General features: G+C 49.9%; 10 protein-coding genes across 12 annotated transcripts; 5 read left to right on the top strand and 5 right to left on the bottom strand.

The window, feature by feature from the left end:
* Nucleotides 1–3: 3 nt before the first annotated feature.
* Nucleotides 4–2,364, bottom strand: PV06_02951 (uncharacterized protein). The gene has a single exon (XM_016403698.1). The coding sequence runs from the start codon at nt 2,244–2,246 to the stop codon at nt 249–251; it is 1,998 nt and encodes a 665-aa protein (XP_016264703.1). The 5' UTR covers nt 2,247–2,364; the 3' UTR covers nt 4–248.
* A 377-nt stretch (nt 2,365–2,741) lies between these two features.
* Nucleotides 2,742–3,758, top strand: PV06_02950 (magnesium-dependent phosphatase-1). Its single transcript, XM_016403697.1, has one exon. It carries the CDS (start codon nt 2,913–2,915, stop codon nt 3,660–3,662), a length of 750 nt encoding a protein of 249 aa, XP_016264702.1. The 5' UTR covers nt 2,742–2,912; the 3' UTR covers nt 3,663–3,758.
* PV06_02949 lies at nt 3,756–8,169 on the bottom strand. 3 transcript variants are annotated; one of them, XM_016403695.1, is made up of 4 exons: nt 7,977–8,169; nt 5,840–7,861; nt 5,123–5,794; nt 3,756–5,070 (listed from the first exon to the last, which is right to left on the bottom strand). In XM_016403695.1, exons 2-4 carry the CDS (start codon nt 7,700–7,702, stop codon nt 4,399–4,401), a joined length of 3,207 nt encoding a protein of 1,068 aa, XP_016264700.1. In that variant the 5' UTR covers nt 7,703–7,861; nt 7,977–8,169; the 3' UTR covers nt 3,756–4,398. The 3 variants fall into 3 exon arrangements, with proteins under 3 accessions (XP_016264700.1, XP_016264699.1, XP_016264701.1); XM_016403694.1 differs by having other exon boundaries at nt 5,840–8,169; XM_016403696.1 differs by having other exon boundaries at nt 3,756–5,794.
* A 1,749-nt stretch (nt 8,170–9,918) lies between these two features.
* PV06_02948 (uncharacterized protein) lies at nt 9,919–12,483 on the top strand (the record flags this gene model as incomplete). Its single annotated transcript, XM_016403693.1, has 5 exons — nt 9,919–9,984; nt 10,058–10,072; nt 10,142–10,263; nt 10,391–11,899; nt 11,979–12,483. The coding sequence occupies 5 exons, from the start codon at nt 9,919–9,921 to the stop codon at nt 12,478–12,480; spliced, it is 2,214 nt and encodes a 737-aa protein (XP_016264698.1). The 3' UTR covers nt 12,481–12,483.
* Nucleotides 12,484–12,625: 142 nt separating this feature from the next.
* On the bottom strand, nt 12,626–14,238 carry PV06_02947 (uncharacterized protein; the record flags this gene model as incomplete). Its single annotated transcript, XM_016403692.1, has 2 exons — nt 12,626–13,941; nt 14,001–14,238. 2 exons carry the CDS (start codon nt 14,236–14,238, stop codon nt 12,626–12,628), a joined length of 1,554 nt encoding a protein of 517 aa, XP_016264697.1.
* Nucleotides 14,239–15,056: 818 nt separating this feature from the next.
* On the top strand, nt 15,057–15,872 carry PV06_02946 (uncharacterized protein; the record flags this gene model as incomplete). The annotated part of the gene is made up of 2 exons (XM_016403691.1): nt 15,057–15,609; nt 15,709–15,872. The coding sequence occupies 2 exons, from the start codon at nt 15,057–15,059 to the stop codon at nt 15,870–15,872; spliced, it is 717 nt and encodes a 238-aa protein (XP_016264696.1).
* Nucleotides 15,873–20,622: 4,750 nt separating this feature from the next.
* On the bottom strand, nt 20,623–22,062 carry PV06_02945 (uncharacterized protein; the record flags this gene model as incomplete). The annotated part of the gene is made up of 4 exons (XM_016403690.1): nt 20,623–21,142; nt 21,230–21,327; nt 21,395–21,686; nt 21,760–22,062. 4 exons carry the CDS (start codon nt 22,060–22,062, stop codon nt 20,849–20,851), a joined length of 987 nt encoding a protein of 328 aa, XP_016264695.1. The 3' UTR covers nt 20,623–20,848.
* A 908-nt stretch (nt 22,063–22,970) lies between these two features.
* Nucleotides 22,971–24,072, top strand: PV06_02944 (uncharacterized protein). Its single transcript, XM_016403689.1, has 2 exons — nt 22,971–23,172; nt 23,226–24,072. Exons 1-2 carry the CDS (start codon nt 23,107–23,109, stop codon nt 23,811–23,813), a joined length of 654 nt encoding a protein of 217 aa, XP_016264694.1. The 5' UTR covers nt 22,971–23,106; the 3' UTR covers nt 23,814–24,072.
* PV06_02943 (uncharacterized protein) lies at nt 23,984–24,781 on the bottom strand (the record flags this gene model as incomplete). The annotated part of the gene is made up of 4 exons (XM_016403688.1): nt 24,582–24,781; nt 24,464–24,528; nt 24,225–24,414; nt 23,984–24,163 (listed from the first exon to the last, which is right to left on the bottom strand). Exons 1-4 carry the CDS (start codon nt 24,690–24,692, stop codon nt 23,984–23,986), a joined length of 546 nt encoding a protein of 181 aa, XP_016264693.1. The 5' UTR covers nt 24,693–24,781.
* A 194-nt stretch (nt 24,782–24,975) lies between these two features.
* On the top strand, nt 24,976–25,902 carry PV06_02942 (uncharacterized protein). The gene has a single exon (XM_016403687.1). The coding sequence runs from the start codon at nt 25,002–25,004 to the stop codon at nt 25,725–25,727; it is 726 nt and encodes a 241-aa protein (XP_016264692.1). The 5' UTR covers nt 24,976–25,001; the 3' UTR covers nt 25,728–25,902.
* Nucleotides 25,903–26,027: the final 125 nt, after the last annotated feature.

Genomic DNA, 26,027 nt, shown 5'->3' with positions numbered 1-26,027 from the left:
GGATATATTTGATTCCGCAGACTGTGGCAGTGTCCTATAGCTCGCACAGCCTCGCCCACAACTGACGCTACTATCATATGTCCCTGTACGTACTCACCCATGCAAGAGTCTATATCTAATATACATCATCCCTTCTAGAGCTTCTAGCAGAATCCCAACACCCATGAGCAGAAAAAACCCTTACCTAGGTAGGTAGACAGGTATTGTGCCAACCTGACACAACATGCAACATTCAGTAAAAAAAATGATCAACCTTCAAAAACATTATGGTTCATCTCAATCCCATAATCTTTTGCCATCTTCCGCATCTGTTGTTCCATGTCGTCGTCCATGCCTTTCCCTCTACCAAAAAACTGCTTGAGCTTACTGTACCAGAAATAAGCGTCTGTTGCGAGTAGAACCATCTTGAAGATCAAATGACTTCCGAAGTTCTTCCACCGTTCACTGAAACTCAAGTTCTTGTCCTCCGCCAAAGCTCGACTTGCCCAGTTTCCGGTGATCTTGATGCGGTTGACGGGACTGCCGAGGAATTGATTGTTACCCTGGACAATCCTCATATTTCGCCCAATGAAGATCAACTCTCGAGGCCATTTCTCTTCGTCGCCCAGGATTTCCTTGATACCCTTGCGCATGGCCTGCTGCATCTCGTAGTGGCGCTTCTTCCTCTCCGCCTCGCTCATGCCCCTGATGCGCTTCGAGACGGTGTGATCGCCACCCTCGTAGGGACGCATCAAGGTCGCCGAGGCGAAGATCTCGGCATTGTTCACTCCCCAATCGCTCACCACTTCCTTGAGCGTTTGATTGTCGAATGTCATCAACGACTTCCAGAAAAGGGAGTACTGGTGTCGAAATTTGGGCGACATATGAATATACAGGCCGTGGTCGATCAGGACAAGCTCGGAGCGTCCGTTGGGTAGTCTACGGACAAAAATGTTGCCTGGGTGAGGATCGCAGTGTACATAGCCCCAAAGGAACATCTGCGCCGAGAACAAGTCGATCATGGTCGTCATGACTTCTTTCAGGTTGAGACCGAGTCCTCCTTTGCCGTCCTTGCCACGCCAGTAACTTCGATCTGGCTTCAGTTCCTCGTTCGACGAGCGAGATCGGTGTTGGAGAGAAGTGATGGGAGTCTGCGGAGGATCAAGTGGTGTACCGTGGCACCCCGGGCTTCCCGTTCTCCAACCACCTTGCCACGGTCGTGTCAGAGCGTCCTTGTCCCACAGTCGGACACCTTCAATCCACTCGGCAGTCATGACGCGCTTCGTGGTAAGTTCGTCGTAGACCTTGGGAATGTAAACCCTGTCCCGCAACCTTGGTTCACCTTTCACCAACTCGGCCATACGCTTGGAATTTTCTGCCTCGGCCTGGAAATCGCATTCCAGGAGCAGCCGCTCTGTGATGTAGGGCACCAAAGTGTACAGCGGAAGATCGAACCACCAGGTGTAGATCTTTGTGACGACCTTGAACGCCCACAGATCCCAGCCAACCTGCTGTGCAATCTCCTTCTTCTGGATCTTGATGGCAACCTCCCGACCATCTTTCAATCTCGCCCAGTGAACCTGCGCAACACTCGCACTGGCACGGGCTTTCTTCTCCATGACCCCAGCTTCAGGATCTCCATCGAACGAGACGCCAAAGACCTCCTCGGGGGTCTTCCCACCGAAATCCTCCATGATGACCTGCCGCACCTCGGCCCAGTCATTCTGCGGCGCATCGTCGAACATTTTGGCAAACATCTTCTGGAACTCCGGCGGCAGGATGGCGGACTGCATGGCTATCGCCTGTCCGATCTTGAGATACAGGCCGCCATTCGCGCGCAGCACGTGGAACAACCTCGTCGCATTGCGCGCGTGCACTTCTGCAATGTCGTCCGCAAATGGTGGGTCCTCACGGAAGTTGATCTTGTAGTCCAGCGCCGTGGTCAAGCCCGCCACGAACGTCCGCGTACACCGGGTCAGGCTCGAGGCGTAGAATTGCCTGTCAACCACGTACGCCGCCGCACCGAAGAGGGAGAGATACGCCACTCGTCTTATCCATTTCCTCGTCCGTTTGAACTGTTTCGCGGGCACCGCTTTGCCGAGCGAGGCAGGGGTGGGAGGTGTGAAGGCTGGTCGGGGCCAGGACTGGGAGAATGAACGACGCTGCTGCGATTGCGGTGATAAGCGGCCGGGCGGAGGAGATGCAAGGTGGTGGTGGTGATAATGATGGCTGCAGCGAGCGCAGATGCGCCCTGCTGCGAAGGCCATGAGAAGATAGAGAGAGGTCAGGACAGAAGAAAGGACAGTTTCACGGCAGCATCTCAACAAAGGGAAAGATCGTGTGCACACATGGTCGTGCAAGTAAAACCGACATTGAACTACTAATAACTGCCTGGGGGAAAAATTATTGTATGACGCTTTTACTTATGAACGAGTATCGGGCCCGACTCCGTCTTTTTACTTCGTTATCTCCGTGACCGTCTTTCCTCGGGTGAGAAATCTACATGGGCCAATCACGTAATTCAGAAGCCAACAGCCTCGTTTGGAGAATGATATCTCGTCCATGTGCAAAGATCGGTGTAAGAGAATGCAAGTGTCCTCAATACATAGCCATATGTATGCCGTCATCTAGTAATCACACAAAGATGGTGGCCCTGTTGATCGATCACCCACGTGACGAGGCTTGATCTCAGCCTTGTAGGCCTCAGCCTCGTCTAGTCCGTATATCGATATCTCAAAAAGTTGCCTTGCCGTCGTCATGCGCAGCCGCAACAACCCAAATATTTCTGGATCTTTATTCTGTATTGTCATTGATTCTGGACGTTAGTGTCCCTCTCCTTCTCCTTCCATCCTGTATCCTCTACAGTCTACTTTGTTCTCTTCTGTTTTCTCAGTTGTTTTATTCCTTCTCATCGCCTAAATCCTCCTCCGACAATGCCTCGCTCCAAACAAAAGTCCCAAACAACCCTGCCTCCTCTCCCTCCCTCCGCCGCCGCTCCTTCGACATTCACCGACTCCCTCCCGCTTCCCACCCTCATCGTGTTCGACCTGGACTACACCTTGTGGCCGTTCTGGGTGGACACCCATGTCTCTGCTCCCGTCAAACCAGCCAACCCCCACCCTCAACACAACACCCGCATGCTCGACCGATGGGGCGAATCTTTTTCCTTTTACAATGACGTTCCGTCAATCCTGGCGGCCGGCAGAGACCGTGGCATCACCTTGTCGTTGGCAAGTCGAACCCACGCTCCAGATTTGGCCATGGACATGTTACGTGGTCTTCACGTTCCCTCCTCGACCACCACTACCACTGATATGTCCGGTAATGACTCGACGAGAAAACTCCAATCTACAAAACCACTTCGAGCCATAGACTTTTTTACACATTCCCAAATTTACCCTGGAAGCAAGACCACACATTTTCGTCGAATACAAACCGCGACCGGTAAACAGAGCGGCGGGAGTAACGCCGTCCCTTACCAAGACATGCTCTTTTTCGACGACGAATCTCGAAATCGAAACGTCGAGACAGAACTGGGAGTGACTTTTTGGTTGGTAAGGGACGGAGTGACAAAGGAAGAAGTAGACGCCGGCGTTTGGGAGTGGAGAAGGAGGAGAGGAATAACCAAAAAGGACCTCCTGAATCAGCAGGATGTCGAAGAAGGAGAAGAAGGCGTTGTATAGTAAAGTCACAGCTTTAACGATTCGCAAGGTTTCTTCTGGGATACGGAAGGAAATACCAGACACACTAGACAGCATTGGCAAAGAATGAAGAAATTCCATCAACGTAATAGATTGATCTGTGCTGTTCTGTAGTACACAGCTCTCTCTCTCTCTCTCTCTCTCTCTCTCTCTCTACCCCCTATTGTACATATCCGCTCAGCCTTTTTCTTGTTCTGCAGAGTGCACATCTCCACGCTGCATGGGCTGTGGCTGGCAGGACCGTTTCCTCGTTTCAATCGAGGTTCGTTCTCGGAAAAGAACATCCATCTATGCTCGAGAGACATCACCCCTCGAGAGTACAAGACATTACTTCCAGGCCATAACCTTTCCAATATGTCGCATGTATGGCGGCCAGCTCTGGTTCTAATCTAAACCATGACCATGCTTCTTCTTCGTCTGTCGTCTGTCTGTTGTTTCATCTCGTTTCTCTGTCGCCATCGCTGATTAACACAGCATGTTGTTGGTGGTGATGATGGGGTGGGTGAGGATGGGTATCGGGTATCAGATTACATCGCTTATGGTACAGGTGCTGTTGTTGATTTGGACGGGGAGCTGAATAGCCCATGTTCCCCGGTCGCGATCGTCGCTTGTTCTTCCCTCGAGCAGATTGGATCCCAGGCTCTTGACACTGGCTGTGACACAAAATTATCGAGCCGGCATCGAGACTCGGATCCATTGAGGAGGGCAAGAGGTTCTCTCAACCCCTCGACTTTCTCTTTGAACTCGCCGGCATTGCAATTTCAATAAGTTGGTCACCATCGTCGTCATCGTCATGATCATCCTGACCTGCGAACTCGGAGTCCTGCTCGTCAGGGTCATTCATCCCAAAGGCACGGCCCAACTTGGCCTTTTCCAACGGGCTCAGTACCTCCTCGTCAGAGCTGTTACTGCCGTCTGTCGGGGCCACCATTTCTCCCATTTCTTCATCTTCGAAAACTTCCAGAGGTCGCCGTTCCAGACTCGTTCGAGCCTCTAGAGGCGGGTTCTCGGGGTCAACGTCGGAGCCTGTATCAGATGATGAATCGTCTAATGACCCTTCGAAGTCATCATGTGACGAGCCTCTGCTGGGCGCAAACAAGCTTGTCAGTCCCCGACTAACCGAGAAATCGTGACTGGCTCCTTCAGCCTTGCGCTTTCCGAACGTAGTAATGTCTTGCTCCTCTTCATCCAGTGAGAAGGGGTCTCTTTCATCGTTGCCCAACGCAGCGAATGGGTCATCTGCTTCGGACCCAAACTCCGAAGCGGCCACTTCCTGTTCAGCCTCTTGCCTGTGTCTCGCTAGACGATCGGCCAACCGTCGACGGGCACGCGATGGTTCGATGTTTAGTGGTGCTGGCGGAGGTGGTAACAAGGGAACGGGCTGGTCAGACTGCATTATTAGCCTAAAAAATAAACAGTCGTCGTTTATTCGTCACACTCACATTTTCCGTCAGACCCGAATCAGCAGCTGCCAGCTGGCGATGCTCATCCTCCTCTGCATCATCCATATCCTCATCATCATCATCTGATGAGCTCCCAAAGCCACTAGAGAGCGAACCATTGGAATTGTAACCTGCACTAGTGGCGCTTCCATTATTCGACAGGTCAATACTGTCTAAAGGTTGACCACCAAGTCCGGCAGCAGCCAGGCCACTCGATGCACCGAAACTCTGTCCTGCATTAACGGCGCTCAACACAGCTTGTCTCGGTCCGAGCCCATTGTCAGGTCGGAAGCCGCCGAGGATTGCGTTGTCACGCTCTCTGGTTTCGGCCAACGTTTTAGTAACGTATTCTTCCCACGCCTGGGAGTAAATATAGTCCTGAACAGTCGGGGACAGAAGTTCTCGGGGGTGTCGCTCGCCGAATTTGACGACTTCTTCGGCCACTAGTGTGAGATGACCCATGTAGCCAAGCCGCATATTCTTGCTCTGTTGCTCCTCATCGCTTCGTCGCTGGCCTTCAATAATAGCATCTGTGATGCGGCCAGTTTCGAAGAGATCAAAGGCAACTAGGCGATTATGTCCTCGGTCCATAGGACCATTAAAGACCTGCTGGACAACATCGTAGACTACGTTGTGAAGGAAGTTGTTCCACGGAAAGCGGAAAAAGAAAGACTGCGGCGATGTTAGTGTTGTACTAAGAAGGGGAAACCAACGTACCAAGATCGTGGGCACCACCTTGTTCTCGATGAACATGATCTTGAGGTAGTCTCCAACAACTGGTGATTCAGCGTCCTGCTCTAGCAGCAAATTATGCATGGTGTCGTCTTGAGCGGTCTGAAACGAGTCACCCTCCGGTTGATTGGTGTGAGCCGCCTGTTTCGTGGCATTTGGGCTTGTCTGAGGTTCGGGACTGTTGGCCGTCGGTGTTTTATTAGGATCAGATGAAAACAGAGGCGCAGGCTTGTCGTCGGGGTGTTCAGGGACATTCGCTTCGGGCTCATTTGGGGGGGATGTCATGACGGTGTCTTCGGGGTTGTCGAGACTCATTCGTCGCACTGTTTCATCCAGATTTTCAGTCGAGGTTGTAGACTCTTTTGTTGATACATGTTCAAAGCTCTTGATGCCTTCTTTTGGAGCTTCGGTTGCGTCTGCAACTGCAACCTTCTCAAAGCCATCTTCATCTCCGAGATTAGCAATGCGGAGCTCTTCGGTTGAAGCTGACGCAGAAGTGGTGAATGCGTTCTCGAAGCGCGAGGAGGAGACCGAAATGTCGACAGCGGAATCTTCGGACTGTTTGTGAGTCAGGAAGGCTCCTTGTTCTCTCAATCGCTCCCTCTCCGTATCTCGCTCTCTAATGATCTCTTCGCTTCCAGGCTCGTTCAACAGACCCATGTTGCTGCAATGCAGAAGCTCTGCCATCAGTTCGCACGTCTTGAATCGGTCAAAACCCAAAGGTTCAATGTGAGTGCCCCATGCAGATTTCAGCACACCTCTCTCCTCGATGGTCGTGATTTCGCCTTTCGTGACAGTATGTTTCGAACTGAGGATAAGTTCTGTAAAGTCAGGCACGTGTTGAGCGAACAGCCTCAGCAGAGTACCAAGATAGATGGGGTCGTGGTTCGTGGGAGGAGTATCAGTGCTATGTCCTTGATCCGGATCGTAGTCAGAATTGTTCTTCCGAATGACTTCAATGACGATGCCAACACCAACGGTGAGAGGATTGCCGCCCTTAAGCATGTAGGAGATAAGCTGGGAAATACATTTCTCCGATACAAGTTGTCGAGTCAGGCTGTTTGGGCCTATACAAGACTGCTGGTCCTGTGCAGCATTTGCCGATATCGTAATTATGGCTTTGAGAAAGTCACCAGCAGAAGTCTGAGTGGACGAGTTGCACTCTGGAGAGAGATTCGACAGCAGCATGGGAACAAGATCTTGATCATGCAGCCAATCGACAATGCCTGCTCCGCCATCTGACTTTTCCAAGCTGATGATTTTGAGCAACAGGTCCATCACCATGGGGCAGTCCACGTGTTGAAGGATAGCGGGAACAATGCCAGGGAGGGATCGGAAAAAATCCAGCATGTCTTCCGTCTTCTTTTCCAGTAGAGTCTCATTGACTTTGGTGAAGTAGCCGGCTTGAAGAGGGTCCAATGGAGCTGGTCGACGCAAAAAGTCCCAGAATTCAACCAGGTACGGCGTGTTGGCCATGATGGATTCAGTAATCGACCATGTTTCACAGGAGAGAATCTCGCAGGCGACAAAGGCGTATTTCAGTCGTCTCTTCTCCGCCTTCTCTTGCTCTTCATCATCGTTGTTCTCCTGTTCATCCTCCATAACTGGATCCTTGCCCTTTTCATCCTCGTCGAACTCATCGGTAGAGGGACCCGGAGTTATAACATATTGCAGCAGGGTGTGGAGATGGGCATCCTCACGGAGGAACTCGATCAATTTTGTGTGGTGGGATTTGAGTTCTTGAATTAGATCCGACTCTTCCAGCAAATCTTCGAGCTTCACATTGGGTTTGTCAAGGAGGGTGTCGATTGTTGAGATATTGGAGTAACCTCCAAAGCGCCAAAACATCTTCGCAATGTTGACGTCGATGCGATCGGTCGCGGTTGGTCAGGAGAGGCAGTTAGTGGTGGTACAGAGGCGGAGGAAAGTGGTCGAAATATAACAGGCCGTGGACAGTCGTAACTCGTGAAGTGAGGACTGAGTGAGACATAGAATGGCGTTCCAGCGCTGAAGAACCATCGACAGTCAGTCTCTTGAATAAGCGTAGATGTTCGGTTGCGAGGCAGAACAAGTGTGAATTCTCCTCGCGAGGCGCATCAGGTGGGTGCGTGTGTAGACTCACCTACTGTTACAAAGGAATGACTGGGAGGAAAGCTGGACAATGAGGTTTAGATGGGCGCAGAATTGTTGTACAAGAAACGCAGGTCGCGTGGTGAATGACAGTGCTTCACCGGCTGCTGTGTTGGATGCCACAATCGCTCAGGGCACTTGGCAAGGCGAAAGTACGGAGTCAATGGAGAGGCCAGTTTATTTGGTATTCGGCAGCCACTGCGGATGCCGATGCGCTGTCGTGCTATTTTGCCGACGGTTAGTACAGCTATGGATACTCCGTTTCTTTTTCTTGAACGCCGGGGGCGGGCTGACTGTTGGCGTAGGATGCCTTGGGTCTTTGTAAGTAGGTACTGAGGTAAGTATACACAATGCAGTGCTCTTGTGACCTCAGCCGCCAACAGGATCTAAGAATAGTGGATGGTGTTACAGATGCCAGGCACAAAATTGATAATACAGAGAATGGGATACAAGCATTCGTCAGGGAGACTGGGAAAGGCGATGCACAAATTCCGCAGCGCTCGCTGGGGAGAAGGGGAGGGACAGGGATGGGCTTCTTAGTACCAAATCCCATGCCACAAGAAGATCTGCAGGTCAATAAATAACATTGTCATGGTGGCGAGCGCGACACGACATAATACGGACACTGTGCTCTCTATTGTTAGTAATAGTCTGTACTGTTTGTACGTGTGTTCCGAGCAATAAAAGCTCGTATTGTTGCAATGCACTTGTTATTCCTGTACCGCCTATTTTCCTGGCACTTCTGGAGTACCTGATTTCCACTACAGAATACCGAAGTAGGGGGGGTTAATAATCATTCTCTGAGCCTACATATGCCTAACAAGTCCCCAGGATGTACCTGGTAGTTTAGGCATGTTGGGCACCTAGTGTTCTCCAAAGTCACCTAGTTTGACTTTTCATTGGGGGGTTCAATGCCCCTTTTTCTTCCACCCATAATTCGCCGTCGTGCCGCTGTCGTTCACAAACTAAGCGCGCCAACTACGTATCTGTATGGACAAGAAGCCAATCTCACATATCCTCAGCGTGGTTTGCCGAAAGCCACATGGCTTCACGAGCCTTCACCATGTCATTGTTATCATTGAACCCTTGTTCAGAATCTGCGCGCAATTTATTTTGACTTGACACGTTGGACCCGGCCAAACCTCAGCTCTTCAGTCTTGAACCAATGTTCCTAAGAGTCACAACCACTATTATTACTGCCCTTATTAATGTCTCGGTGCTCGCCATTCCCATTATCCTTAAGCATGTCTCTTGATTTATTTGTGTTTTGTCCGATTACTATTTAACTCAGATTGGTTCGAAAATTGGCCATTGGGGGGTACTCCAATAAGTATAGCATTGTGCGTAATGCAGAGATGGGTGTGCGTAATACCTATCGCCCAGAATACCTAGGCAGGTACCTAGTATCCACGAAAGACGAAAGAGAAGAAATCAGTGTCCCGTACGAGTACTTTTAGTGTTGGGACAATTGTAGTATATGACCATCAGCGTAAGGACACTCAGCACCAATCATGGAGGCCGGGGAGCATGTCCGGAGGACGCCTTGAAACATCGTCTGTATATCAATACTACGGAGTACAATGTAAGTTTGACTGTGCTCGTCCTCGCTACTCCATTCTGCATTGATTGCCGGAACTTTTAGATGAGGGTGTGACTTATGGCCTTATCTTTACTCTGATATGCCAGTGAAATGGATCCTCAAAATCCGCTACAAGCGACGAATGACAGCCTCCCTCTCTTATCAACGGCTCTCCGCGGCTTGCGATAAATACTTGGCCATGCTGTTGCACACGCTGCCAGCTTCATATTAGGTCTTCTGCAAGCACGAAGGTATGGGTACGGGGTATTCATTGAGGACACTACTGAGTAGCTTTATCCATTTGGCATCGCCAGTGTATTGCGACCTATGACGATCACGTGGAATACCCGACATTATGTCAGCAGAGCCGCATACCGAGATGACGGCGCCAACAATATTTGGGGACGTGGTGAGACGCGCTGTAAGTAGTGAATCCCTTCCTTCTTGTTGCGTTGCAAATGTACTACGTATTGACACACTAACTCTGTTTCCAGTGCGACCAATGTCGAGTGAGAAAAGCAAGTCGACACTCGAGCTCGAAGAATACTCCAACTTGAAGCATTACTGACCGCCAGCAGATACGATGTAATAGACATGTTCCCTGTGCCCATTGTTCGACCATAGGCCAACATTGCTCCTTCACAAGCACTGGCCAGAAGACCAGAGAGCCAAGGCAGCGTATTTTGATCTCAACTCAGTAGTATGTTGTCTCAAGGCCTACATAGGTCTTAAGTTGCTGGCTGTATAGGTTGTGCTGCGTGACTTGTTTCAAGTTCCAATGTGGCGCCACTGGATAGAATCATATGCTGATACACTGAGATTTGTAGCGAAAGGAAGATCGATCAGATCGAGCATGGCCTCTCCAGAATTGAAAAGGGTCTTCACACCCTTTCTCGGGCTCAGCGGCGAATCGAGTCTGTTCTACATGCAAACCCATCAAACGCCTCCCCAGAACTGCCGACATCAGCAAAGGCGACACGGCCTTCTGAAAAGCACTCAAGGAGCTATTCGGTTGAGAGCTTGCTTTCTACCAAGGGTAAAAGTACCTGCTTCGATGCTCAAGGACCGGGCTTCGAAGGCGATAGCTCTATAACTGCCCACGCAGCCTTCGCCAGCACCTTTGTTGATCATGCTGTTCAACACCGTTCCTATAGGGACGCTGGACCGAAACTCAGGGCAGCTATGGCTGCTTTACACGAGCTTCTGCAGATGCAGAAAACAAAGGATGATGATCACTTTGCTCATGAGAAGCCTTTGGGCCAAGATGGGCTTGGGAACTTGCCCATGCCTCCCTTGGAATTCATATTGCCCATCCTCCGCGAACTTAAGAAAAAGGTGCCCCTGACCTTTACATTGATCTGTGTTTTTGGTAATATCGAGTACTTTACCGAACAGTGCCGCAATATCTATTTCGCGACCGACACCTTCACACAAGCCACATTTGTGATCGCCAATGCCGGATTGTACTTTATTTTGCAGGAGAAAATGGTTCTCGCGCGACATTCAGGTGACGAAGGATTGATTGCCAGTCATCAAGCTCATCTCAACATCTGCCGGGATAATCTGGAGACAGTCTTGGCTCATTTGAACCTGCTCTTACCAGCACAGCGCGAGAATGTAATTGCCCTCGTGATGGGCGCCAGTTATGCCATCGAAATTTCTAAACCGTCTCTCGCGTGGCGCCTCAATACCGCAGCCTGTCAGTTGTGCTTGACTCTAGGTTATCATAGAGCCACAAACCAACCCGGAGAAAACGACGATGTGAGAAGGCAGAGAGCAGTGCTTTTCTGGCTCGCTTATATTCTGGACAGGGCTTTGGCTCTTCGATTAGGACGTCCGCCGATCCTTCAAGATTATGAGATTACTCTACCACGACAGCTCGAACACCTAGGAGAGTTTGAATGCCACAGAGAAACCATTCACAATTTCATGGTGCATGCAGAAGTTCAAGGAAAGATATATGAGGAATTGTATAGTCCAGCCGGGTTGGCTCGGCATGTTGAGCAGCGAAAGGAGACAGCACAGAGATGTGCGGGCATCCTCCGGGCGAGGGTGAAGAAGATGAACGAAGAACGGGAAAGAGCTCGCCATAACGCTGCTGGCAAAGGCATTGAGATTGCCACAATGTTGTCCATGTCGGATGAGTTAGCTATGTTATCGACTCTGACTCTCATCTATCGCTCGATCCCTCCAATCCCTGACGGTGTCTCACGAAGCGTCTCAAGAACCTTCTCCGATGATTGTATCGAAATGGCCAGGGAGGCAATGCACGTACACCTTGAATGTATCGAGCTTGTCGAGAAATCTCCGACGTTGGCAACAGCATATATGCACTGGTAAGTCTTAAAATCTGTCAGGTAGATCTGGTCGTGTATGTCTATCATCACTAACCACCCTTTCTTCTTTTCGGAACAGGATCATCTTGTTTCAGCCCTTTATACCATTCATTGTTCTTTTTTGCCATGGTGTCGAAGGGTCTGCGATTGAAGATCTTCAGCTTATCGAGCGCTTCATGACATCTTTGGAACCATGGAAAGGTTTGTCAAGCCAAGCGGATAAACTCTTCCAGCTTTGCCGGGTGCTAAACGATCTTGCCCGGACATGCGTGGAGGCGCGACAAGCGGTCAGCGGTCAACGGCAACCAGACGTTTGGAATCAGATTGGCGGGCTGAGCTTCTCAGCCAGTCAAAATGAGAGTTTGCCAGGACATCAGTCTGAATTTATAGATCAAGACATGACCATGGAACTTGGCTTGGACACTTGGGATTGGGGACAAATTGATCTCGTGTCTGGACCTGAGAGCTATCAGGTCAGCGACCTGTTCACGGAATACTACATGCAGCTTCTGGACGCTCCCAATGCCATTGCGCAGGGGCCGTTGCAGCGAGGTCCAGCTGGGCGCCGAGATGGGTACTGAAGGGGTTATATGTGTTCATGCTGCCTGCAAAGGTCAAGTCCATGTACCAACACCTGAGTCGTGACATCTTCCCTCCTTCGCACTATGAAAATTCTGCAGGACCCGACGTACGGCATCAGGAAGCAAAAGCTGGATTTCGCTCATTTTATTCCAGAGACCCATTGCTCAATTTCTTGTCCATGTGTGCTCTCCATTTATCGGCATTGTTCCCCAACATCCACAAGCATGCGAGTCCACTGGTACAAGCAACCAGCCCGACCAGGGTCATGAGCCATCCGTGACCCGTTTTGGAAATCAAAGGCTGTCCCACAATAGCCCCAACACAACTGAAGATATTCCGGACGAGGTTGTTTAGAGCAACTCCGCTGCTAGCCTTTCGTGGCATGAACTCGGTCAGCATTGTTGTTGTGGCGCTGAAAACCAACATTGATCCAGCACCATAGAAGAATGTGGCGATCGATGGTATGATCCAATGCAGTTTGTACTGGACGGTCCAGCCATACCAGATCAAAGACCCGGGATACACTACGGCAGATATCCATGCATTCTCTTGCATTCTATCCTCCGGAAGATAGATCAGGTGGCCACTTGCATCACGACGACCAGCTTTTATGGCTTCTCGAATCATGATTCGGTCTACCCACGGCCCACCCAACAGAGATGCTGCGACGTAGCCTAAGGAGCTCGGGACATAAAGTAGGCCTATTATCAGTGCCGAAAAATTGTACGGTGCATCGGCGAATGCCGACTGGACTGAGATATTCAGGACATACAGGGACCCGAATGTTATAGCCGCGTAATATACCACAATGAGGACTGCAGGGAATTGTAGGTACAGCACTACCCTCAAAGGGTCGACAAAGCCACGTTGGAACCACTGTGCAGCGCTTCTGGAAAACGTCTTTGTTGATTTGCTCGAAACAGCCGGCAGCCCTTGAGGTGAGTCAGTCGACGTGGGTGGCGAAATCTGGCTATTTTGCTTGATCAGAGTCTCCGGCAGAGCGAAGATGACGAGCATGAACACCACAGCCCCGAAAGCAGTGAGGAACCACAAGTCACTCCGCCATCCGAAACGCTGTGCCAGAATACCTCCAATGATGGGTGCAATCAAAGGCCCCAACAGTGGTCCTAGATAGTAGATTCCCATGGCACGGCCTCTTTGAGATGATTCCCAGATATCAGCAACCGTGCCTGCACCTACGGACTGCATTGAAGAGGCAGCTCCACCAGCAAGGACTCTGAAGCCTATCAGCATTCCCATGTTCGTGCTGAATGCACAAGCAAGCGTAAAGGCGACATTAAAAAAGAAAGAAATCAGATAGACCACCCTTCTCCCAGACTTCTCGGAGACAGAGGACCACCACAGGGGAAAGATGCCCATTGAAAGCATATACAATGCGACGGAGAGGTTTGTGGTGGTCTTTGAGACCTCGAAATCTTTAGAGATGTTGGGCAAAGCAGCTGCGCAGAGTTGTTAGCTCGCTCGACGCTGCATCTCCTTCTCCTGGACCAAGCCTTACGATAGAACATGGCTGCACCCATCGGTGCCGCGGCTGCAGCAATTGTGACGATGGTAGTGATGAACCATTTCTGCCGGTTCGAATAGTCGTATGGGTTGTCGACCCGAGGGATCAAAGTTGGAATCTTCGACTTGCCCGTTGACAGGACGTTAGATGCAAATGATTTTGCAACATCCGCCGATGATATCTGTACCTCCTGCTTGCAGGCCACTGCCCTCTTCTCACTATTGACCTTCATAGTGGCGAAAGACGACTCCGAGCTTCAGTACTTTTTGAGGAAACTTGAGAGGTCAAATGCGCTGGGTGTGTCTTTTACCTGGAGAAAGCGACATCTTTCAGCCGAACCATCGGAATAAGACAAACCCAAGATTGGCCTTTACGTCGAAGAAGACCCCCTCCGTCATCTTGTTAGACATATCAGAACGACATAGAAGCCTGCACCATCTGCGTGGGTTCTAGCAGCAGCCTGAGACCCTAAACTCGCAAAGTCGACCTCCAGAGCACATGGCCATGACTTCGGCTTTCCGCGGACAGGTCAGCCTTGCCGTCTTCTCGGTTGCTTCAAGACGACCTTTTCTGGGGTCCCGCAGTGGATCTAGTCTGGACTCACATATCTCTGCCGTCTCTCTGAATAGTACAATTACCTACTCGAGCAGGTATCGCCGCGCATCTCCGCTGAAATATCTGTGGGCCACTCAGGTTTCTAGAACCGGGACCTAATGCTAAGCAAATACGAAGAGCAAATGAAAATTCATTAACGATAAGAGAGAAATGAACGCGACTATGAATGCGTCGTTAAAGCATCGCATGGTCTGAATTACATGCATCACTGTACCCTTGGGCACGTCAGATTTCAACGAACCAGGACATCCCGATATACTATTGTCACTACGGGAATTTTGAGCACGAGCCACGAGATCTTGGTTGCCGAGAAGAGATTCGGAATTGAAGGGAAAATCCATCAGGGATTCATCCAGCTTTCAGAATTCGTCAAGGCACGTTCGCACTTTTTACGAGTTGCCCTTTGGATAAAGCCTCGCAGAACCTATCACCAGCATGGGTGAAAAGAGAGGATCTTCTTCTGCGGTTGAATCCCAGCCATACAAGTGGCCACACAATTTCTCCCTGGCCCCAGACAACACTGCCCTCATCGTCATTGACATGCAGGTGGATTTCTGTGCGCCTGGAGGTTACTTGGATGCACAAGGACTTTCGATAGAATCTACGAGGGCGATAATCCCTCGTATCCAGGCTCTCCTGGACGCTTTTAGAAAGGGCGGATACCAGGTCTACCACACCCGCGAAGGCCACCGACCAGACCTGTCCACCCTCTCGAGCCGAGAACTCCTGCGCAGTCGCAACAACCCCAGTGGCAAGGGCATCGGCGACGCGGGCCCTCTTGGCAGACTCCTCGTCCGCGGCGAAAGGGGCCATGAGATTATCCCGGAGCTGGCCCCTTTGCCGTCGGAGCCTGTCATCGACAAACCCGGCAGGAGTGCCTTTCAACATACCGATTTGAAGTTGCTCTTGGACAATCGTGGCATCAAGAACATGGTCATCTGTGGAGTCACCACGGATGTGTGCGTGACGAGTACCATGAGGGACGGCAGTAAGTTACCCCCTTCCCTTGCCCAAAATCCCGTGGCTGCCGCTTTTCCTGTGTTCGTTATATTACTCTGCGAGAAATTTCTCTGACTATCCACCACAGATGACATGGGACTGGATTGTCTTCTTGTCTCTGACGCTTCGGCGGCTGGACAACGGCATTTACACGAAGCTGCCGTAGCAAGCGTCTGCGAAGAAGGCGGAATCTTTGGTGCCGTAGCGACCACCAAGGCAGTTCTTGCAGCTATAGAAACTACATCGTCATGATTCTCTCTTTCAAAGATAACTCCTGATATTCTATTTCAATAGATGTATTTTGGAACCACCAAACCTTTCGAGTCTTTCAAATGCCGATTAGCCGGTCATGTACTGAGCAGCCGCCATCAGCTAGAGCATCCTGAAGACGCCTTTTTGTCCTAAGATGAGCTATCTACAACCAAACCATAAGCAAGTAAATCCCAAGATATCAATGATAATTGACAAAGTCACACCGAGCCGAATGATTAGCTTTTGTCAGATTCTACCACTCGCCATGTCCTACCACCAAATACGATTGAATCTCCCAGTTTCGTGGTCGCCGCCATCGCCCATTCACAGGGAAGTTTCTCGGCTCCAGAGGTACTCTTCGGGTCCTTTGCCCAACGTCCTCCATTTACTTGTTGAAATTGCCATCGCTCCGCGTAGAACTCGGTGTCTGTCTGTAGTATTCCCTGACAGTAACCGTCGATCCGCATGATCAATCCGTTGCCGCCAGAATCCGGGTTGTGTTGTTCTTTCGCCGTCTCGACCACCAGGAAGGATGGCTCGGAGGAGCTCAACTTGGCTCCGAGCCAGTACTCCTTGAACATTTTCGTCTTGCCCTTGACGGTCAAGAACCCAACCTCCATGACGTCCCCGTTCGACAACAAATACATGTCGGCGCCGTCGACCCCAAACTCTCGGGACGAGTCGATGGGGTGTTCCCACTTGACGTGGGCCACGCAGTCGTACTCCGGACAGCTGTCTGTGCCCCCGGGTAACCAAGAAGTCGAGAGTCCGGCGGTGGCAAAACCGTTGAAACCGTCCGACTTCTTGATCCCTTCGTATCGGTCGTCCTTCGAGCCAGAAGCGAATCGGACGTCGACGTACCTCCCTGAAGGTGCCGTCAACACCACGACCGAATGATTTTCTGTGGGCGGATCATAGTCAAAGGACAAACCACGTCGAATCTCCACCAGTGGCCGGTTGAGGAGTTTTCTGGCCCACGAAGGTAGTTGCTGAAACTCCGGGCTGGCTGGATGAGGAGCAGGTATCATGATCTCTCTGTTTCTCTCTTAGCGAAAGAGTAATCGGTAGCTTGTTGGTCCGGTGGAATACGAGATAGTAGTATTTCCGTTGTTGTTGTTGTTGTTGATTGATGATATCGTGGATATCAAGGTCGTGATCTTATGAAATTTTGAGACATTGTTCACAAGTCCTGTTGAGTCTCCTTTAACTTGCCGCGACCCACACATGGGGGCGGCTATTATATAATGTACGGAGTCGGAGGAAGCCTCGTCGGGACCATGAAAAAGGTTGGTTCTGGGTATTTTTTGATACCTCGAATCGATGACTGTACGTGATTTGCAAAAGCTTTTGAGGGGTTGATTGTCGTTTAATCAATCGGAACCAGGACCCCGACCGATTTGTTTCAGGAAGCACGATAAGTGAGGACGTGTGTTCCCGTCCTCCGGTTAATGCTGGTGGCAGGAATGTCGTTGCGAAGAGGCGAAAGGACGGTTCGAACGCGCCTCGCCAGCCTCGCATTCCCGCAAACCCGCGGGCACCGAAGCCAAGGACACTTACAGTACTGTGTGTATGTCGGGACATCTTGTTGGTGGAGAGTTTTGTTGCTTATCAGAATATCAAGTCTCCCGGTCCCCACTTTTTCCACGGCGACAACAATTTAGCTCTAGATAAGGGATTTCTGTCTTGTGAGGTAGGAGTAGCTGTACGCAGTATTCGATACGGGGGGTATCGTTTTGCATGGCTTGGGCATCTGGAACGATATGTATTCTCATCGTTAAAATAAGTTATATACTTGAGAGAATGCAGCAGGAGGACAGTCTCTTTCTCGAGCAATGGAACTCCGACCATCACCGTCTTGAGGATATTTGGAACTTTGTGTCTGATTTCATTCCACAGCAGTTAACCCTGTTTTCCCTTCCTGCTTCCCTGCTGGTCTCTTTCTTTTTCTTTCTCTGACCAGACCTGATACACACGCTCTCTCCCGCGAGACTGGCCGTTGACTGTTCACAATGTCGTCCAAAGAACCAGAGACCAAGAGTACGCTCGCAGCATCCCCGGCTGGATCCATCAGCGATGGACGTGTGAGGGCGATCGACATTGAAGATGAACGTCTACAGGACTTGGGTTATGAACAACACATGAAGAGAGGTTTCAACATTTGGTCCATGACTGCCTTTTGTCTCACTGGTCTAGGTCTTTTGCCTAGTCTCGGAGGTGTGTTCCCTTCTTCCCCCCTTCTTCTTGCCCTCTGTCTGTTACGCAAAGCAAATCCAGAGGCTCATCATGGTAAAAAAAAGGAACCATATGGTACAGCTTGGGCTACCTAGGCTTGGTATCCATGACATGGGGTTGGTTGACTGCCGTGGTCTTCATCATGATGGAGGTCCTAGCTCTGGCCGAGATGAGTTCTTCAATGCCAACTGCTGGAGGATTGTAAGTACTTACCTCCTACCTAGTTTTCAACCATCTGTTTCAAGATGTCAACCGCTGACTGACACGTTTGCTTTTCTATGATAGGTATTATTGGTATGTTATTGCTAGCAAGCCATCACCACCATCACCGTCAAAGGGGAGCGAGTGTGGAGTCTAATAATATGTCTCAAAACAGGACTTATCGTTGTGCATCTCCAAAGCTGAAAAAGATTGCTTGTTGGGTCACTGTACGTCAGACATCCTCGCTTCATGTAGAAAGGGGGCATCAGCAAAACGCTGACAAGAAATTGACAGGCATGGTGCATGGTTTTGTCATGCTCTCTTGGTGGAGCGTCCTTTTTCATGACCCAAGCGGATATGATTCAGGCTTTGGTGGTCATGTTTCATCCGGATTTCTCTCCTACAGACTGGCAGACGTACTTGGTAAGTCAACGTCCATGTTCTCAGTGCAGGAACTGTTTGGTGAACCACTGGCTGACAAACGTACCTCTACACAGATCTACCTGGCCACCGTGATCGGGTTAGTTTTTTCGGATCCCACTCAGACCACGGCGCGATGGACATCCTTTACTGATTGAAACGCTAGGTGTGCACTGGTCATGGTCCTTCCTAGTAAGGTTTTGGGTCGTATCAGCAACGTCTTCGTCTGGTTAGGAACATTGACATTCTTCGTCTTGATCATCGCCTTGCCAATCTACGCGAAGAAGAATCACCGTACAAATTCGGCAAAAGAAATCTTCACCTCTTCCTACAACCAGACCGGATGGTCGAACAGCGGACTCGTTTTTCTCTTGTCGTTCCTCGTCCCTTGTTGGTGCATTAGTGGTTATGACTCAACTGGTACGTTTGCTTTTCTTCGCGCTGTTTAATTTTGGTCTTTCACACACACACACACACACACACCAAACTGACACTTTTTCTAATCTCACACAGCCCATCTCGCCGAAGAGACCGAAGACGCCGCTCGCGTGGTACCTCGAGCCATGTGGGTGTCTTGTCTCAGCGTGGCGGTGTTGGGATACATCTTCAACGTCGTCCTGGCTTATGCCTCGACCGACATTGACGCCATCTTCGCATCTCCCTTGGGTCAACCCTTGGGTGCCATCTTGCAACTCTCCATAGGTAACGGAGGCTTCACGAAACTACTTTGGATCTGTACAGTCGTGTCCAATTTCGGTGTCGTCTTTGTCAACAACACTGCCGGGACTCGAGTCTACTTTGCCTACGCCCGTGACGGGGCTTTGCCGTTTGCCAACTGGTTGAGTCACGTCAACACCGTCACCAAGACACCCATCAACGCCACCATCGCTCTGTCGACCGTGTTTGCTCTTTTGGGTCTCATCTCGTTGGGTTCTTCCGAGGCTCTCCATGCCTTCTTCTCGGGCTCTTCGCTTGCTGGAGCAACGGCATATCTGATGCCTGTGTTGATGAGGTGAGTAAACTCGAAAACATTCGAGTCCTTGACCTTTCACCTCCCAAAATTTTGGTTTCTAACAATCACTGTCGTACAGATGCATATACGAAGAGAATCCAGATTACAAACCCGGTCCATTCTCGTTGGGAAGATGGTCGAGACCTGTAAGATGGATAGCTTTAGTGTGGACCGGTATGTCGAAACCCACTCGCGCGATGCGTGCTCCTTTTTTTTGAAAAAAAAGTACTGACATGTCACTATTACAGTCTTCACTCTTCCAATCCTCGCATTCCCGAAAATCCCCAAACCAAACATTCACACCTTCAACTGGAGTCCCGTCTTCTACTGTGGTCTCTTGGCCCTCGTCGTGCCGTGGTACTTTTTGCGTGCTCGCAAGTGGTTCACGGGTCCGATCCCAAAGGGAGCAGAAGAGTCTCATGTTGGTTTCCACTGAATACAGAAAGAGAGAAGTTGCTATACCACGATCAAGCAAAGACAGCAGCAACTGTTGAATTGACCAGTCATGAAACGGTAATGCAAGGATGGTTGTCACCGTAGGTCAACCGTCCATGTCAGTGGATGTTCTCTCAGTCTTGAAATATTTATACCGTGGATAGAATGGCAGTTTTTTGTGGGTGCCGATGAAGTGGAGATTATATCAATACTGCACTGTTGGTTGACGATGTATAGCGACGTACACGTACGATATGAACATCTAACCATTAAGGTCAGGTCATCAAGAAAACAAGGATTCGGAGTCTGTTTGTTTCTTGTGGACGTATAGTAAACACCTGATGTTATGAATACTGTTAGATATACACCTCAAGCAGGGCTGTTCACAGGCACATACACGAGAAGTTGCGTTTGAAGAATAATGACGATGAACATATACATAACCATGCTCGACACTTTTCTCACTAAACGGGAGCATCGACAAGATCTACTGTTTCCACACGTAACACACACGCTACACAAACCATCCCACAAACATCACCTCTCAATTGATTTTTGTTGATCACTGTTCTTATTTCACAAGAACGCCCTTCTCTCCTTGGATGCATTGACACTAGATACAAGATCCTAGATGGTGAAAGAGAATCTTCATAGATCCCGCCCCTTTTATCAGGGTTTATGCCACCTGTGACGCGACGGTCGGATTGGCTTGGACCAGTGAATCCCTCCATAGGGGATACTCGACCGACCTGACAAACTTCTCCTCGTACCGAATCCCCTCGTCCCTGTCAACGACGCCCTCTGCAGCAGGGAGCACGGGAGAAATGAATGCGTCCCAGTTAGGGTCGAAGAAGAACGGTATCGAGATTCGTAATGATTCGGCATTGTGGCAGACGCGGTGCAGGGTTGACTTGTATGCCCCACGGGTCCATTCGTGCAGCATGTCGCCGATGTTGCAGACATAGCAGCCCTACACACCCAAAGTAGGAAGGTCAGTTTCCGGGCCCAATGATGATGCAGTTTGGCTGATATGACACGAAGGCAAAAGGTCTCTTACCTCGATTGGGTCAGCCCAGATCCATTCTCCAGATTTGCTGAGTACTTGCAGAGACTTGGGGTTCGAGTCGGTCAAGAGAAATGTCAGAATACCAAAGTCTGCCGGTTACAAAATTTCTGGTTAGCAGGGTTTTCTAGACGTCGTTGCTAGAGCTCTCGTTCATACCTGTATGTTCTCCAATACCTGCTTGTTCCTTGGACTTTTCCTTCCGTCCCTCATAACCCAGGATACGAAGGTTCCAGAATGCTTTGTTGATCCGGTTGAGGAAAATGCTCTCGTCCACCTTGAGTCCAATCGCTATAGCCTTCATGACTTGAATTCCCAAAGTCTCCAAGCGTTCAATATATTCTTCCGCGGTCTCTCGGAAGTCAGACGGGGTTGAAGGCCATTGGTTGGGACCCATGCCCGTTGTATATGGTGGATCTCGTGTCTCGACAGGGCGATAAACATCTAATGCCTGTTTGTGGGAAGGAGAATGCCCTTAGGAAAACATGGTTGGGACAGTCGGGGATGTGGAAAATCGATCATACCTCGTGCGAGCCCTTTTCGGGATTGTTGATCTTCAAAAACCCACGTGCATTGTCTCCCCCTTCGGCAATCTTTCGTAAGGCCAGTCGTTTCTTTTCTTCTGGCGTTGCAGTTTCGAAAAAGTTCCGTGACTTGGTCAACATATCTCCAATTAGGTTCATAGGTACGCCATGGTTCTTGAGGTAGAAGAAGCCAACTTCTCGACAAGCATTGTCGATCTGTAAAGCGACGGCCTTTTTCTCTTCAGGCGAAGAAGCATGGTCAATGAAAGCGGCAAAATCTATAACGGGCAGAGAAGCAGCCATTATTGTGGTGACAATTGAGTAGCGATGATGATGCCGTTCAACGCTTGTCTATCTGTCTCGAAGTTGTCGTCTCATGGCAGCATTTTATCTTTGTAGGTGGGCTTTCGTAACCTTGTAAAACGATCCGGTAAGATGAATGGTAATGTCACGTTATGGATATTGCCGACGTGTAAGATTCGTGGAGATGGCAAGGACGATATCGCTTGCTGGGCTGGCTCGGGGCCCGCGGGATTCCGGTAGCCATCGCCGTATCTACTTAGGTTGTTGACAGCCATGCTCTTAGCGACGCCACTATCAGGCGGCTGTTTGTGACAGACGAGCTTTGATAAGAGTGTCACTTTCGTATCGCAAGCCGAAGACAACAAAATGTCTAACAGAGCGTGGGAGTTGTGAACAGGATTATGATAAAGGGTGTAGAGGACCCATGTAGTCCGAGCAAGCGTCCTAAGTACGAGTGAGTACGGCGGAGCAGATTGGTTACATAATGCATAGACGAAGCTAGTACGAGTACGGATTGCATTCGGGGAACCTTCTATTTCTAACTCTCGTTATCATGAATGCTTTCTGTGCTATGCTGAGTATATGTACATAGCATATAGATGTCCGAGCCTTCTGGTCTTTGAGAAGTAAGAGAACGGGCCAGGACCATGCATCAGAATACACAGTGGTCCAGAGAACGAGATTGAAGGAGGAAAATGCTCACTCCTCATTGAATCTTAGTCTCGGGCGGAGCTCTCACTGCAACTACATGTAGAACGTTGTATGGATTGCCGAGAAGCTTGTTTAATTCTGTCTTCAAGACCTTGAAGACAGGCGAAATCTGCGACGACGGAGGACCTACAAAAGTACATTGAGAACATACGCTCGATACTGGATCTACTCGTGTCGGCTGATTATCGGAAAAACACCTTGGGTAATCTGCCTGGTGTGTACTCGGAATGACGCAGGCTGCCTTCATGTTCTGCTCACCAAACATTCCACTCCGCCAGAAATCCCGCTCCTGCGATCAATGACAAAGACCTCTTTGCACATGGTTCGATCGAGATGAATCGTCTATTCGGATCTAAGAATACTGCCCCAAAACCCACCCTCAATAGTGCCATTTCAAATGCACGTCGCCTTTCCCCTCATTCTTGACTTTGTGCCTTCTAACACCGGGACAGGTAGATACAAGGGTAGACTCGATCGATGTCAAGTTGGCCAAGATCAATGCCGAGCTCTCCACGTACCAGCAAAAGCTGAGCAAGATGCGCGATGGCCCAGGCAAGCAGGCAATCAAACAGAAAGCCCTCAAAGTCCTTCAGCGGCGCAAGATGTACGAATCACAACGAGACCAATTACAGCAGCAGTCATGGAATATGGAACAAGCAGGAATGATGCAAGATAACCTAAAAAATGTCATGACCACGGTGGACGCGATGAAGACCACCAACAAGGCGCTCAAACAGCAGTATGGCAAGATCAACATCGACAAGATCGAGCAAATGCAGGATGAGATGGCCGATCTGATGGAAATCGGCAACGAAATCAACGAGAGCATAAGTCGAGCATATGACGTTCCTGAAGACGTGGATGAGGCCGAGTTGGATGCCGAGCTCGAAGCACTGGGAGAAGACATGATGTTTGAGCAGGAGATGGGTATTGGCCAAAGCACACCGGGCTTCCTACAGGATGAAGTGGCGCCGCCGACGTTCGTTGACGAGGCGCCGGAGCAGGCGAAGGTCAAGGAGGCTGCTGGCGGTATTGGTTAATATTCCAGGGTACCTCCATATCTTGTTTTCTTATTTGATCATTGGTTGTGGGTGGAATTCGAGCTGGGAGTCACGGCGAGCACCGGTTGTGAATTGCAGAAAGAAGCTTCTTGAGTGTTCGTCAATTCATGATCCATACAAAGCATCCTTGACTACATCTCCTGAGTACTTTAAGTGTTCTTCTTCAGGTCTTGCGTCCATGCCTTCACTGCTTTCGGCCCTTCATGTGCAGCCTTGAAAAGCTGCCTCTCGGTCTCCTCTAGTCCACGCAGGAAATCTGCACCATCACCGAGGGCTCCTCGAGGGTTATGTGCTTGATCGGCAACCTCCAGCGCTCGTGCTTTGAATGTCTAGTGCCGGTGTTAATAAGCCGTCAACTTCGCTCGTGGTTATCGTAATAAAATTACTTACATCGATGAGCGTGTCCAGTACAGCCTGGTCATCAAAAAGTTCCATTACACGTGCAGATAATGCATAAAAGTGTGGTGCTTGAGCCCTCAAGTCAACCGTCCTCGGGTCCGCTTTCAATGCATTGATCACTCGTTGCTGAAGAGGCGCGGGGAAATTCAGCGTGACTAGCTGAGAAGAACCAGGCGTATTCCTTCAGATTCGTCAGTATCGTACCTCCTAAGAGACGGCAAGAAAAATACCCTGTTGACACAGCAAGCATCACACCCAACCACATGGGTAGTTCGATGGTCGTGCCAGCTTTTATCTTTTGATATCTCAGCCCCTGTCTCGAGAACTTCAAGACGTGTTTCTTCTTACCATTCCTCCGGCATTGCCATCAAGATATCCAAGTCCCGGCACATCGAGTTGAAACGTACAAGGGATTTTCTGGGTCTCTGTCAAGATTGCATCAACGTTGTAATAGGACATTTTTCTGGTGCTCTATATGACCGTAAGATCATCTCGCAGAACGTCAATAATGTTTTCTGTATGGGCTCAATTGTATAAGACCAGAATCAGTGACTATATGTGTGACGGAGGAAGGGAATATTGTGATATTGGATGCCATGCAGGCCCTTGGTCGGCGTGTTTTGGCCAATAATACGCGTCCAGATCCTCAGCCTCGTTCACGCGCTTCTACCTTGATTCCCCGACAAGGCTGAAATTCAATCAATCCCCCCATCTTGTCATCGCTTCCACCCACCAAGGCACCTCGTTATCCTTCATTCATTCAGTACAATGAGCACTCAACATGCTCATCAACCATCTCAATCGACGACATCCGTCACGCGACCGCCAGTGACTGTAGGACAAACCACACACCTCGACCCGGGTGCATACGTCCGTGGCACACATGCCATCACACTAGGTGAACATATTCTCATCCACCCACGCTCTCAACTCATAGGCGTCCACGGCCCGCTTTCAATCGGCGACAAATGCATCATCTCAGAGAAAGCCATCATCGGAGGTCCTGTGCAGACATCATCCAGTACTACTGATTCATCTGGGAGGCCACCGGGAGGAAGTGCCCAACCGAGCCCCCTGATAGGTCAGGAGGTAGACGACGACAATTCCGACATAGATCCGGTCAAGACGACAATAGGATCGAATGTCTTCATACATGCCAGCTCACAGATTCAAGCTGGAGCAACTATCAAAGATGGTGTCTTGATCGAGCCTCACGTCACCGTACTCGCCGGCGTGACGGTGGGATCACACGCCAAAGTCTGTGCCGGCGTCACAGTAGATCACGATGTGGACGAATGGTGTGTCATATATGGCAAGGGCAACATCAAACGACGGAGGAAACAGACAGGGTCGAATGCGGCGGATGATGATGCGGCAGGGCATGCCGAAGCAGTCGAAACGATGAGGCTGAAAGCTATGGACAAGGAACGGGAGGGAACGACTACAATATTGAAAATGGCAGCTAGAATGGCAACCATGGCCAAGAAGAAATAGTCCTTGGAGGCTGTCGCGGCTCAAGCTCGTTGTAGAATTATGGTTACGAAGAGTCGAGCTGATGGTCAGCGAAAGTCCCATCCCAAAGAAGGGAACCATGGAGGATTCGCCTTTCTTGGTCATTTAGCACAACACTGCAGGTAGTACATTGAATCCTAATAACAGGTTGTACAGGATACACTGGCCACATTCGACCTCTTCATCATTACGACCAGTCATCCTATCCGTTACTCTGGCCTCTCAGTTTCATGAGATCCGCCTGACTAGACTTATGCAGATATTGACCAACCATTTGCCAGA

The sequence above is a fragment of the Exophiala oligosperma genome, assembly GCF_000835515.1.
Source record: "Exophiala oligosperma strain CBS 72588 unplaced genomic scaffold supercont1.3, whole genome shotgun sequence".
NCBI classification, from domain to species: Eukaryota; Fungi; Ascomycota; class Eurotiomycetes; order Chaetothyriales; family Herpotrichiellaceae; genus Exophiala; species Exophiala oligosperma.
Note: the sequence above shows the minus strand (reverse complement) of the source record. Positions and strands in the feature narration are given on the sequence as shown.